The sequence below is a fragment of the Musa acuminata genome, chromosome BXJ2-8 (genome assembly GCF_036884655.1).
Source record: "Musa acuminata AAA Group cultivar baxijiao chromosome BXJ2-8, Cavendish_Baxijiao_AAA, whole genome shotgun sequence".
Lineage (NCBI taxonomy): Eukaryota > Viridiplantae > Streptophyta > Magnoliopsida > Zingiberales > Musaceae > Musa > Musa acuminata.
In genome coordinates, this window is record NC_088345.1 from 34,662,228 (window position 1) to 34,677,093 (window position 14,866).

At 44.0% G+C, this 14,866-nt stretch overlaps 1 protein-coding gene across 3 annotated transcripts; it reads right to left on the bottom strand.

The window, feature by feature from the left end:
* Window positions 1–222: 222 nt before the first annotated feature.
* Window positions 223–13,956, bottom strand: LOC135619398 (cullin-3A-like). Of its 3 annotated transcripts, none has more exons than XR_010489387.1 (3): window positions 13,595–13,956; window positions 1,009–3,106; window positions 223–799 (listed from the first exon to the last, which is right to left on the bottom strand). XR_010489387.1 is itself a non-coding variant. In XM_065121375.1 (2 exons), exons 1-2 carry the CDS (start codon window positions 13,753–13,755, stop codon window positions 1,066–1,068), a joined length of 2,202 nt encoding a protein of 733 aa, XP_064977447.1. In that variant the 5' UTR covers window positions 13,756–13,956; the 3' UTR covers window positions 859–1,065. The 3 variants fall into 3 exon arrangements, 1 of the variants encoding a protein (XP_064977447.1); XR_010489386.1 differs by having other exon boundaries at window positions 223–818; XM_065121375.1 differs by lacking the exon at window positions 223–799 and having other exon boundaries at window positions 859–3,106.
* Between the last annotated feature and the right edge of the window lie 910 nt (window positions 13,957–14,866).

Here is a 14,866-nt window from a genome sequence, read left to right on the forward strand (position 1 = left end):
CCTACTTGTCTTATGGGCGGCAGAAGGGAGATGGACAAGCCACAAACATACAGACAGACGGTTATCGTCAAGCGAAGTGTTCAACAAAATGAGAAAACAAAATGAGAAATTTCTCATTATGTTGTCACTGTACTGTGAGAAAAAAGTAGTGCATCTGCACTGCAGCTGGAAACATTGTTGAGTTGTGATAACAGAGACTTCATCGGTTAAAAAGGAGAGAGATGCAAAAAAATTCTTTTAACATTTCAAGTTTGCAATCACATTGGAGAATTAGCAAAACAAAAATTTTAGATGGAAAATCCGATCAAGAATCAAAGGGATTTTCCAGCTCAATCATGCTTTTAAAATAACTAAACAAGGGTACTCACTTTGGTTGGACTAAGCTTGATCAGAGCAGGTTTCAGCAATTTTAGGATCAACCTGTAGAATGGCCTTCCATGTAGAATGGCATCACAAGGGGCAGGTTCGACTAAAGGCTTTGCCAAGCATATTGAACGAGCTTGAATTAACTGCTACGAATTGCTCCATTGCCAGATTTGTGGATTGAACAGTGAACCCCATAATTCTGGGTTTCTTTTTCTCCCTAACTTATTACTTCATGGGCATCTGAGTCTTTCCAGTACAAGACTTCAACCTGTAGAATGGCCTTCCAGCTATCAAAGGACATTTTTGGATACACCAGCATAATCAAGACTCGATATTTCCAGGTACAACTTCAATCTGAACATCTTTCCCTCTTGAAATTGCCAGCAGGTTTTTTACACGGATGATCCCCATTAAGACAAGCATCGTGCCCTAACTGTATCACACAAATATACCTGTGCAAATATAATGGAGAAGCAATAGAAGGAACCAACATACAAAAAAACATGACTTATTTAAGGGAAGAATTACTCTAGGATAAACTAGAATTCAGAAGATTTTGTGAAACTGAAATATAAGGGAGCTATAACAGAAGGCAGAAATAGAAGAGAATTCATGGGGATACATGAGCAGGAACTTGCATACCAGTTATATGGAAATCAGAGAGTAAGACCTCCATCCACAGGAAACTTCATGTGACATTCAAGCAAGATATCGATATAATTTCCTGTCTGCTTTATCCCTTTCTAAAAACTCCCGTTCAATGAGAGACTCAATTCGCTTTTTTATAATAACCGGGTTTGGCAGGAAGCGAGATTGCAATTGTGACGTGACCTCAGTGACAATGGTGTTATGATCTAATACCCTTCGGGATTTCATAATCCTCACAATTGCAGCTTCAATCTGTGGTTTTCTATCTTCTTCCACTCTTTGGCGAGTCTCCTGCTTCTCTGGCTCTGACTCCTTTTGTGCTGCCACAGTTCCTATCTTCACCTTGAAAAACTTACTCATAAATTTGTCATTGAAGTAGAAAGCATCATCCTCAGCTATATCCTTGCTCATTGGCTCCTTGCGCAGGACATTCTTACCTTTGACACAAGCAAGAGACTGAAGACAACGCTTCAGATCAGAAGGTGGGATTTCTGTAGCCTGTTCTATTTCTCTGTACGTCAACTGATCTGTGGAGTTATATAGCATAAGAATACACATTTGATATGTCGAAACATTCAGCTCATGCTTCTGGCCCTTGCCAAAGGTTGCCTTAATATCAGCTGTACCCATATTTGTTTGCCATGTCAATCTACGCCCAGTATGCGTCCCAAGATAAAATGTCCGGAACTTCTCACATATGACAAGAATTTCAGCTGGAAGGTTGCAAGGTGCACTAGGCTGTGTTGGCCATGAACCAGTTGTAAGAACTTGCACAGCAAGGGTGGGGCCATCTCCAATCTCAGAATACTGACTAGAATAGAATCCTTGCATAGTATCTATGGAAGTCTTCATGTCTGTAAACATGCCTTCCAATTTAGAAGTGAACTGATACCCACATTCTGTCTTGAGCTTAACAATCATACTTCTCTCTGTATCATCGGAAACAGATTTTCCTGAAAGAAGCCGCTTTGCCAAGTGTTGTTTGTAATATTTCTCAAATACATCCTTCTCTTGCAAGTACCGAAACAACATCATCACTTTGTCCAGAACTACCTCCACATCCTCCTCACTTACCCCTTTGAGCCCTTTGCGAAGCTTATCATCAACATAAAGTGATATGAACTCAGGAGACCTGTTGTTTAGGTTAATAAAGTATTCAAATGAAGAGTTCAAAGCATTCTGGAATGTCTTATCATTGTTGAATGCTTTGCGTATTATCTTATCATACTTATCCTTCTCATCCAAAAGATGTTGTACAAAGTCCACTGGGTCCTTTAATTTCTCAGGGTCGCTTACTAACTGCTTTCCAGTTTCTCGAAGGTGAGAAGTCATCACATCTTTAATAGTTGAAAGCCCATCGGGAACTCGGCGGAATAAGTTGTACATTCTGCTTAAGTCTTCGTACTTGTCATCTACAAGCATACTCACAAGACCAGAATTCTCCATGTGGACCAGCCTCTGCATGTGGTTGGCAATCATCTCTCCCTCCACTACACTAGTTATTTTCACTTCACTTTTGACATCTAAGTAGTGTGAGACCCTCTCGATCTCTTCATTAAGACGTCTCTCAGCTTTCCTGAGGTACTCACCACAATCACAGCACTCGATGAGTTGTTGAGATTCTACACTGTAAAAACTAGCTGAGACCCCTAGAAATGGTTTCTCAAAATCTTCTTGATACACAGAAGATCCAAGATCCATTAACATTTTTGTTATATTCCTCATCAACCCTCTATTTATTACCTCGCCTGTTCTCTCCCTATAAATGAGGTCAAGAAGCATATCCAGTAGCCTGGTCTGGATTTTGCTGGAATGGATGATATTATCCCTCCAGAGATTAAGTCCAAGCTCATGAACGGGTGTCTTGTGATTACTGGGAACAAATGTCCTATCCATGTACATCAGTATGTCTCGGATCATCTGCAATGCCTTGTTGTGGTCTCCCCATTTTACATTAAGCTCCTCTAAAAAGAAACCTCCTTGAGCAGCTTCTATTGATCTTGCAATTTCTTTTAGATGTCCTGTCATAGTATTCACAAGTCCAGAGTAGAGCTTTTCCCCATATTTGTGCAGCACCATATTGTAAGCATTTCTAAACATAGTAGAAAATAAAATATTAATTATTTGTGTTTTAACACTATAGTTAGAAAAACAAATGACAACTTCATATACTTACAAATATATACATAAGACAATAGCCAAGAAATGAAATAAGACTGATGTCAGAGGCAAAACACGATCTTTTCACTAAATATGGTTCACCCCAGAAAAAAAAAAGCTTCACCAGCAGCAGTAGACAAATCAATGTAAGAAACAGAATTATCAAGATTTATTGCCACCGAAAGATAATGGTGCATGGAACTTTAATCTTAGATAAACAGCAACTTAGGTCAAAAGTGACTAGAAAAGCAAAGATATTATCAAACTCTCAGACCCTCAATCACTTTAAAATAAATTAGAAAAGAGCCTCATCGATGACTAGAGATTCAGACCCTCATAGAAAAATCCAAATATTCAAAGCAGAGTTATGATCTTCAGTTGGCTCAGCAGCTTGAGGGTGAGCATCCTCTAACAGAGGAGCTTTACCAGTCATATTGACATGTATAAGGGGGAAAACAAATTAAAACAAAATTCATAGCCCACTTCAGTCACCAACACCACAACATGTCAAAATTATCACATATAACATCTTGTAACTTATTTCCACATCATTTTTTATGTCTCAAAGTTTGAAGGACGAAGATCAGTTCTGGAATCAGAAAAAATAACATGCTAAGATATAACTTGACAGAAAAAAGTCTATTACTGATCTCAAGAACAAAAAAGGAAAAGAAAAGTAAGATCTGACTACCTTACTATTTGCAACAATCTAAGAACCATATCTATAAACACACACAAACGAGAAAAGAACTTAAAACTTTATGAAGTTTAAGAGAACCATGAAATAAAGCAAGTTAAAGACTGTTATAACATCAAAAGTAAACAATATAATATCTTGTCTACTAGATGATTGTAGACAAAAACAAAAATAGAAAACACGTTGTCCATAAAACATGTCCAATGTATGATTTTGTCCAATAGATTATCATAAGTACTAACAGCAAGCACATGTTATCAATAAATGGCAATGCCATAATATTACAAATCTAAATGAAGGATTCAAGATCTATAGCATATATTTAAAAGTATTTTATTACCAAAAACAATTCAAGGAAGAGATTCTCAAGCTTGAGGTCCAGACAATTGAAATTTAACAGATACAATATGATCCCTGATTTTCATTATATAACTTAAATTAACCTAAAAAGCATACTGTTCTTGGTCAAGATATGACAAGGTCAGTGATTTAAAAAGTGCTATGCACCAAAAGACGCCAAAGTCCAAAAACGACTGGGGCGCTAGGTAATATAAAAATAAATAATTATATATAAAAATATATAATATAATTAATAAATATAATTATTTAAATAAAAATATAATATTAAATTAAAAAAATATTGTAAAATCACAATATCACATTAACAAAAAGTCTCAAAATTCAAAACAATAACAATAATTTCAAATAAATAAAAATTAACAGTATTAAAATCAAAATAATATATTATTAATCTAATAAATAAAAATATTGTTACTAATATACAGTTAGCAATATACTGTTAATATACTGTTAACAGTATACTATCAAAATGAGAAGAGTGTGAGTAAAAGAAAGATCGAGGCTACTAACTGAGAGTAGTGGCAGCAACAGCGATAGTAGCGAGCAGCGACGACGACAGGGAGAGCGGGAGCGGCGAGCAACGACAGTGGCAGCGGGAGCGGCGAGCGACGACAGTGACAGCGGGAGTAGGAGCAGTGAGCGACAACAGTGGCAACGATAGCAGTAGCGAGAGCGGCGAGCGACAACAGTGGTAGCAACAGCGGTAGAAGCGAGCAGCGGTAGTGGCAGTGGGAGCAACAAGCAGCGCCAGTGGCAGCGGTAGCAGCGAGCGGCGGGAGCGACGAGCTGTCACGACCTTAGCTGGAATTGCCTAAGGCGTGAGGCACCCTTGCGGCCAAAGACTCGAACTTAGCTTGCGTTGCCTAAGTCGCAAGTCACCCGTGTGGCAAAGACGCGAACTTAGCTTGCGTTGCCTAAGTCGCGCTTCGCCCTTGCGATCTTGCTCCGCAAGGATCAGCCACTTTGTAACCTCTCGCAGGTCCCGAAGGACCTGTAAAAGAGAAAGAAAGTTAGATCGAAAGAACGAGCAACGGACAAGTCCCGAAGTCTCGCGAAAAGGGAAGCTTTATAAGCAAATCGTCGAACACCTTGTGTGCACAAGAGAAAAGAGGGAGAGGGAGAAAAACAAGGCTTTCAAGGATGAACGAACAGCTGCAAGCCCACAAACAGCCGCTCACCTGGTCCCGAGCGCAAAACCAAGTTCCCGTAAAGGTCACGTGCGAACTTGCGAAAGAGTGTTCAACGCCCGGTATATAACCGAAGCCCCATCCAGCCATGTGCCACCCGGGGGGTTCCTGGGTGCTGAGATGGCTGACATTTTGGTGAGCGGAGGCAGCACTCCGCTCACCTCCCGCGGCACGCGAAAACGGAGCCGTTTTGGGCTGTTTTGGGGCTGTTTTGCTCGGTTCGGTGAGCGATCGCTTTGCAACGTTGCAGCTTGTTCGAACTTACATATTTACAAGCAAAATGACCCAAAACCATGAGAAAACATGCTGTTAAGCAGCTGTACATGCGGGTGTGAGCGACGAACGGTTCGTTGAACGGAGTTGTTGCGGGTGCGCGACGATCGTTCGTGACATTCTCCCCCACTTAAACTGTCGACACCCTCGTCGACGCTTGTTGGTAGTTGTTGATGACTTCTTCTTCATGTCGCAGAGCGTCTTCAAGCTCCCAACTGGCTTCAGTTCAGGGAAGCTTTCGCCACTTCACCAAGTACTCTGTGTGTTCCGCTCCGCTGGGTAGCTTTATCTTACGATCCGCCAGAATGGTTTCCACTCGCTTCTCGTAGGAGGCTGTGATGGGAGGAAGCCGAGTTGGAACACTTCGAGAAGCATCTTGCGGATCCGAATGGTAGGCCTTCAGGTTGCTGGCGTGAAGAACGTTGTGAATTTTGAACCACGCCGGCAGCTGCAACTTTTAAGAAACATTGCCTACTCTGCTGATAATTGGGAAGGGCCCTTCATACTTACGCACCAATCCTTTGTGAACTCTGTTCCTGAAGAATTGGAGTGATGCTGGTTGGAGCTTTACCAACACCAAATCGCCAACTTTGAACCCTTGTGGTCGCCTTCCCAAGTCTGCCCACTTCTTCATCCGTTTTGCCGCCTTCTTCAAGTAAGCTCGCGCAATATCGGCATTTCGATGCCACTCCTTTGCGAAATGATAGGCTGATGGACTACTCCCAGTATACCCAATTGCCATAGTGTGCGGAGTCGACGGTTGTTGTCCTGTGATAATTTCGAAGGGGCTCTTGTTGGATGCAGAGCTCCGCTGCAAGTTGTAGGAGAATTGGGCGATGTCCAACAGCTTCACCCAATCTCGTTGATTGGCACTCACGTAGTGCCGGAGATACTGCTCCAAGAGCGAATTTATTCTTTCAGTCTGGCCATCCGTCTGGGGGTGGAGGCTTGTAGAGAAGTATAACTTTGACCCCAACAATTTGAATAGCTCGGTCCAGAATCGTCCCAGGAACCGAGCATCACGATCACTAATGATATTGTGTGGGACTCCCCAATACTTCACTACACCCTTCATCATCAGTCTGGCCGCCTCTTCAGCTGAACAATGTAGGGGAGCAGCAATGAAAGTTGCATACTTTGAAAACCGATCGACCACCACGAGTATCGATCCAAGTCCCCCTACAGGTGGCAAGCTTGATATGAAGTCTAAGGAAATGCTCTCCCATGGCCTTTCTGGTACGGGCAACGGCTCCAAAAGTCCCACCGGCTTCCGCTGCTCCGCCTTGTCTTGTTGGCAAGTAAGGCATGTTCAAACATACTCCTCCACATCAATCCCCATCTTTGGCCAGTAGAAGGCCCTCTCCACAAGAGCCAACGTTCTGTGAATGCCGGGGTGTCCAGCCCAAAGGGAATCGTGACACTCTTTTAAGAGTTCACGCCTTAAATTGTCCACTCGGGGAACATAAACCCTATTCCCTTTTGTGTAAACAAGTCCCTCCTGGACCCAAAATCGTCGTGCCTTGCCTTCTTTGATGAGCTGCATCAGGATAACTGCCTGGGGATCACTATACAGTCCATCTCTGATTCGGGAAAGGAAGTTGGAGTGTAACTGACTTGTTTGGCCTCTGCCCTCCAGTTGTGCAACATTCACGCATTCCACTTTCCGACTCAGCGCATCGGCCACGACATTCGCCTTCCCGGGCTTGTATTCCATTGCGATATCAAATTCAGCCAGGAAGTCCTACCACCGTGCTTGCTTTGGGGAGAGCTTCTTCTGAGTTTGGAAATAACTCAGGGCGATGTTGTCTGTCCTCAGCACAAATCGCGACCCGAGAAGGTAGTGTCGCCAAACTCGTAGACAATGAATCACTGCTGTCATCTCCTTCTCATGCACTGGATACCGCCTCTCGGTCTCGTTGAGTTTGCGGCTCTCGTAGGCCACCGGATGACCTTCCTGCATGAGTACTCCTCCAATAGCGAAGTCCGAAGCATCTGTGTGGACTTCAAAGGGCTCTCCATAGTTTGGCAATTTGAGCACTGGTTCTTCTAGGACAGCAGCTTTCAGGTCTTGGAATGCTATCTCACATTTGTCCGACCACTTCCAAGGCTGCTCCTTCTTCAGCAACTCCGTCAGTGGGGTTGCCCGCTTCGAATACCCGGCAATGAAGCGTCGATAGTAGTTGACGAAACCAAGGAAGGATCTCAACTCTGGCACCTTCTTTGGAGTTCGCCATTCCGCAACTGCTTGCACCTTCGACTTGTCCATCCGAATGGAGCCATCACCGATTCGATGCCCCAAGAAAAGGATCTAAGTTTGAGCAAAGTAACATTTCTCCCTTTTTACGAACAACGTGTTCTCCCTGAGAACCTTGAAAATCGTCCGAAGGTGCTTGACATGCTCCTCGAGCGTTTGGCTGTAGACGACGATATCGTCCAAGTAGACGACCACGAACTTATCCAAATACTCATTGAATAGCTGATTCATGAGAGTACAGAATGTGGCCGGAGCGTTGGTTAAGCCAAAAGGCATCACCAAGAACTCAAACGCTCCATATCTGGTCACACAAGTAGTCTTTGCTTCGTCGCCTTCAGCAATGCGCACTTGCCAATATCCCGACCGAAGGTCGAGTTTTGAGAAATACTTCGCCTTGCCCAATTGATCGAACAAGTCCGCAATGAGCGGGATGGGATACTTGTTCTTCACTGTTACTTTGTTGAGGGCTCGGTAGTCGACGCATAATCGGAGGCTCCCATCTTGTTTCTTCTGGAAGAGAACTGGAGCTCCGAAAGGTGCTTTTGAGCTGCGGATGAGACCATCGCTTAGCAGTTCACCTAACTGCTTTCTGAGTTCTGCCAACTCTGGCGGGGGCATGCGGTAGGGTGGTCTCGCTGGAGGCTTCACTCCTGGCTCCAGCTCGATACTGTGATCCACGCCTCTGCGTGGTGGAAGAGTCTTCGGCAACTCGGGTGGCATAACGTCTTTGAACTCCTTCAGGACGTTCGCCACCACAGCAGGTTCTTGAATGGCCTCTTCGTTGAGTGGCTCTAGCTTCATAGCAGCCACGAATGTCAGTTCGCCCTTTCGCACCCCTTTCTTCAATTGTAATGCCGAAATATGTTGGGGCTCCTTGGTTCCTCTCCGAGAGACGGGAACCACGTAGGGGTCATCGCCTCCCATCATACATAGGGAGTTCAAGAACGGCATCGGCACCAACTTCGCCGCATGCATAAACTCCATTCCAAGAATCACTTGGAAGTCGTCCAGTGGCACGGCCATCATGTTGGTGTTTCCACTCCAAGTCCCGATTTTGATAGGAACACCCTTCGCCAACCCGGAGATTCGCCTGGCCTCCGAGTTCACCGCTTTCATTCGGCTTGGGCTCTTCTCCAAGGTCAACCCAAGTCGCTGTGCTTCGCGATCGGCTATGAAGTTGTGGGTAGCGCCCGTATCCACCATTGCACGGGTCGTTTGGCCATTTAGCTTGATGTCCACATATATCAGTTCACTACTTCCTGCTTTTTGTGCCTTCGTCTTCATGTTCTCCCCCACTTGACCCCGCATAGCGTTTAGCAAATGCATTGCTCCCATTCGGGGTCCTTGCGACTCCTCATCGTCGCTGCTGGATTCAGAACTGCTTGAGCTAAGGGCGACAGCTTTGCCCTTGTCCGATCGGGGGGGGGGGTGGATGGAAGTCGTCAATGCATTGAGTGCCTGTTTTTGTGGGCACTCCCTTACCATGTGCGGTCCTCCGCACAAGAAGCATCCTCCAGGTTTTGAGGCCTTGCCTTTCGGGTTCGGCCCTTTGTGGGAGCTCTTCTTCTTCTGTTCGCCACCGAGCTCCTTCCCTCGAGAATGTTTTGGAGGGCGATTGCCTGAAGATTGTTTCCTTCTCGCTGGGTCTTCAGAGGAAACAAAGTCGGTGAGCCTTTCTGCAGCTACAATTGCCCCGACTACATCGGTAACATTCCTTCGATTCAGCTCCTGTTGAGCCCATGGTTTCAAACCATCAAGGAAGCTGAACAACTTGTCCTTCTCGGACATGTCCTGTATGTCCAGCATTAGTGCAGAAAACTGCTTCACATAGTCTCGGATGGTGGTACTTTGGCGGAGTTGTCTCAACTTCCTTCTTGCGACGAACTCTGTGTTCTCCGGTAGGAACTGAGTTCTCAACTCCCGCTTCAAGTCTTCCCATGTGTCGACTCGACACCGACCTTGTTGGATCTCTTCCCAACGAGTGCGCCACCAAAGTTTCGCATCTCCGTTCAGATACATTGTTGCTATGGAAACTTTGGTATCTTCAGAATCGGGCCTCGTAGCTCGGAAGTATTGCTCCATGTCGAACAGAAAGTTCTCGAGTTCCTTGGCATCTCTGGCCCCTCCATATCCATGGGGCTCAGGTGCCCTCAAATTTTGTGGCGGTGCAGCGCGGGTGTTGCCCCCTCCCGCATTTAGCGTTCTTGTGAGCATGGCCACCTTTGCAGTGAGTTCCGCCACAACATCCTGTAAGTGCTGCACGGAGTCCTTGGTGTCATCGGACAGTCGGTCGACTAGGGCCTCGACCTTGTCGATCCTGGACTCTGCTTCCTCTTGCGAGCTCTCTACCCCAACAAGTCTTTGTTGGCCATGGTAGAGTTCCTCCATGCTCGCTTCCAGAACATCCAGGCGGGTTTCCGCTGTCGTGAGTCTCTCCTTATGACTCTTTTTCCCAGTTAGCGCACCAGATTGCGCTTCCTCCGCTCGCGGAGAGTTGCCAATTTCTCGCTCATCCTGTTCGCTGTCGCGCTCCTCTTGAGCGGCTCCAACAGCATGAGAGCGAGTGTGCACATGCAGCCCACCTGCGGCTGCTTGGGGCAAGGGTCCGGCTTGCCCCGTCTTGCTTGATTCGCCACGATGCTTTGCCATGGCGAAGTTGCGAAGTTCGTTCGCTGTTCGATCGAAGAGCTTGCCCGCTCTGATACCACAGTGTCACGACCTTAGCTGGAATTGCCTAAGGCGTGAGGCACCCTTGCGACCAAAGACTCGAACTTAGCTTGCGTTGCCTAAGTCGCGAGTCACCCGTGTGGCAAAGACGCGAACTTAGCTTGCGTTGCCTAAGTCGCGCTTCGCCCTTGCGATCTTGCTCCGCAAGGATCAGCCACTTTGTAACCTCTCGCAGGTCCCGAAGGACCTGTAAAAGAGAAAGAAAGTTAGATCGAAAGAACGAGCAACGGACAAGTCCCGAAGTCTCGCGAAAAGGGAAGCTTTACAAGCAAATCGTCGAACACCTTGTGTGCACAAGAGAAAAGAGGGAGAGGGAGAAAAACAAGGCTTTCAAGGATGAACGAACAGCTGCAAGCCCACAAACAGCCGCTCACCTGGTCCCGGGCGCAAAACCAAGTTCCCGTAAAGGTCACGTGCGAACTTGCGAAAGAGTGTTCAACGCCCGGTATATAACCGAAGCCCCATCCAGCCATGTGCCACCCGGGGGGTTCCTGGGTGCTGAGATGGCTGACATTTTGGTGAGCGGAGGCAGCACTCCGCTCACCTCCCGCGGCACGCGAAAACGGAGCCGTTTTGGGCTGTTTTGGGGTTATTTTGCTCGGTTCGGTGAGCGATCGCTTTGCAACGTTGCAGCTTGTTCGAACTTACATATTTACAAGCAAAATGACCCAAAACCATGAGAAAACATGCTGTTAAGCAGCTGTACATGCGGGTGTGAGCGACGAACGGTTCTTTGAACGGAGTTGTTGCGGGTGCGCGACGACCGTTCGTGACAGAGCGGCGACAGTGGCAACAGCAGTGGTAGCAGCAAGCAGTGGCAGCGACAGCGGGAGCGACGAGCAGGGTTAGAGTTGGGAAGTCACGAGAGGAAGGCTGATATCGGTGCTTTAGATGGTTCGATTGAACTAACTAAAGCACCTAAGTTAACCCAAGCGCCGAAGCGCCCGATGCCTGGGCTCGGGCGAGCGCCCAAGCAGTGCCTCTTTGAAGCGTACCGCCTGAAAATGAAGCGAGGTGTTCGGGCCTCGCTCGAGCGCCTAGGCAAGCGCCCGAGCGCCTATTGAAATCACTAGGTAAGGTACACCAATTAGTTTGGTTTTGGTCAGAAGATTGAAATAGAAATAGAGTGGGGGAGGTAGGGCTAGTTGTTTGTCATGTTAGATCATAGATTCATTATAAGCATTGAAACACTAAAGTCACTAGTTATAAACTAAAATAGGTAAGGAATCTTTGCTTGCTAAATTATTAGCTATTTATTTACCGAGATAAAAAGTTTCATGTTCAAAGACATGAAAGTTCTACAATTGCTGATATGGTTTTGGTTGTCAACATTGTTGATTTGAGCTTTTCATGAATGAATTATAGAATACAGATGTTTGATGTGAATTTTGTTGACCAAAGGCTAGGAAGGCTTGTGCCAGGAAAATTCCACTTTTTTGTCATGCAGTTGATTGATGCAAAGCTCAAGACCGACTGATGGGGCTTCTTCTCACACAGTCAGTTCTTGAGAAGGGCTTCCTCATGTAGCCTATTGACCGCATGAGGCATGGTGAACATGCCTCGGATAAGGCTCCACAGCACCTCTTGTACGTCCATTTGATTCTTTATATATATATCCATGAAAATGAACAACATTAATAACATTAAATCTCCCATTTTGACCTAAGACACAATTATATAGACAGTTGGTTCATGAAATCCAGAGAGTAGTGTTGCAAAGGGGTATAACTATCCCAATAACTGTGCTATAGTGCTATTGTTGTATCTTCCTCTGGCTGTCAAAAATCCAAATCCATCAGAATCATTTTTAGTTCTGCAATCACCTAGCACTTACCAATCTGCATCCATGCTAGGATCAGCCATCCAATGGACCCCAAATGACAAGAATAAAATATCATAGGTTCTAAAGGATTTTGGAAGCAGGTCCAGCATCAGGGATTAAGATTAGCCAATTTTCAAATGATCCAAGATATGAACACAGAACTTGACAGCTTCAATAAAACTTCGTTCTGTTATTCAAGATGCAAAGCAATAAAAGGCTTGGCCTGCTTAATTGACTCAAAGAAACCAGTCAACAGGAAGACTCTTACTATAGCATAAAATAAGATCCAACTTCAGTGATACTAACGGGAAGCAACAATAACTTGAAAAGTCTACATGGATTACAAAAAGCTTCACCAGAACCTAATACGGCTCAAACCTACACCTAAACTAGACCTGCACCTAATATGTGTTTAATACTAGACCAAAACTAGCTCGACTCAACTTGAATAAACCTAATCCTTATCTAAATTTGGTAAATACTTTTCTACATCAGTGAATCAGAATCAAGAGCTAACTGTGGTCAGAGCTAGGATGTAAAATCATACTACATGAAGTGTAAGAAATTATAGATTGTGCAGGCACCATATATTTGTTGCCTTACTAAAAAAACCTTTGACAAATTCAATCATCTAACATGGACTAACATGTCCAAGTAATAAATTAATCGACACCCCTGCCAGTCTCGGGATAGGTCTACAAGCCATGGACCTAAGAGGGATGAATTTGAGAACAGAAATTTTTTGTTCATCTCTATTACGTTAAGTGAATTATTCATCTTGTATATTCATGGGTAAGGTATACAAAAAGATAATAAATTAAAAATGAGATAGAAATACCTACAATTCCTTTTAACTCATATATCTGAGGAACATCCAGTTTCAATATCTCACAACAATCTCTTTGACGAGAGAGAGAGAGAGAGAGAGAGAGAGAGAGAGAGAGAGAGAGACTACAATAACAGAATGTAAAGTCTTGGGAAGAACAAAATTAAAATCCAACTACAATCAAAGATTCAATTTACACAAAAAAAAGGCATTAAAACAAAAAAAGTTTAAAATAAAACGGAGATGAATCAGGGAGCGAGGCGATGGGTTGCACCTATAGAGCTCCTCGAAGGAGAGGCCGCTGGCGTTGTGGTTGTAAATCTCGTGGATCGCATGCTCCAACACCCTCCATGTCCTCTCGGCGTAGTTGGGGTCGAGCTCGACCCGGTGCTTGAACGCCTCGATCTTGAAGTTGCGCTTCTTCTGGGCGCTCATCCTCGCCGCCGCAGCCGGCCGGAAGCACCGACCCTTTTCCCCAAATCCAGCGACGGAATCGGCAGACGAATCGATCGGTCACCGGCGTAGAAACCAAGTGGAAACCGAAAAGGCACCGCCCCGATCGCGAGTTAGGGCTTCAACCGTAAAGATTGGGAGGGGTTAGAAGGAACCGGAAGAGAGAGAAGGGGGGAACGAGGGAAGGAGAGAGATATGGGCGGAAGTTACATATATAGGCGGCCTTATTTACTGGCAAAATTGCAAAATATTCTCTAAATTTTTTATTATTTGTCTTTAATTAATCCTCTAAATTTCATTTTAGCAAATATATACTTCAGATTCTAAAATTTTACTATTATATATATTCTATGAAATTATAATAAGCATTAAGATAATTTAAAAATGTTAGGGCTACTTTAGTACCTTAATCTATATGTTTTTTTTAAACTAAATTCAGCTAATATATAGCCAGAAGTGATTAATCTGGATTTCCTTTTTCTTGGTGATATTTGGAGAGATGTACATCTATGTATTCCATTTTTAAAAGGAAGAAAAACTATGCGCTCTATTGTGTGGAAGTACAGTTTCCTTTAAATTCAAAAAAAATACTTCCTTGAACTTAGGAAAATAAGCATATAAAAAGTTGTTTGTTTCACCCAACTCAATAAAATAAGATCACCAAAAACCAATATCTCACTATCCATCTCTCGATGCCCAATTCACACCAAGGCTTGTCATTGTTTGAATTGATGATTCATTTGTCACCGCAAACATTTTTAAGGCACCAAAGTCGTACGAATTTGAATGGAAGGCCATGAAATGAATTCATAGTCAAACAATTCATAAATCATATTGTTTAATTAGATTCAGAAATATTTTCAATATTTCACAATATCTATATTCGGATAGCATATATTAGAAAAATGTTAAATATTCTTAAATTACTTTTCCAATCATATCCATGAATTACTCCTCGAATCATAATATTACTTATTATAAATAAAAAATTTATTGAAGATTTATAGACTCAATATGTATAAAAAAATTCTTAATAGTACTAATTGTTACAATCACATTTTATCTTGCGATAAATTTCGGAACCATATTTAAT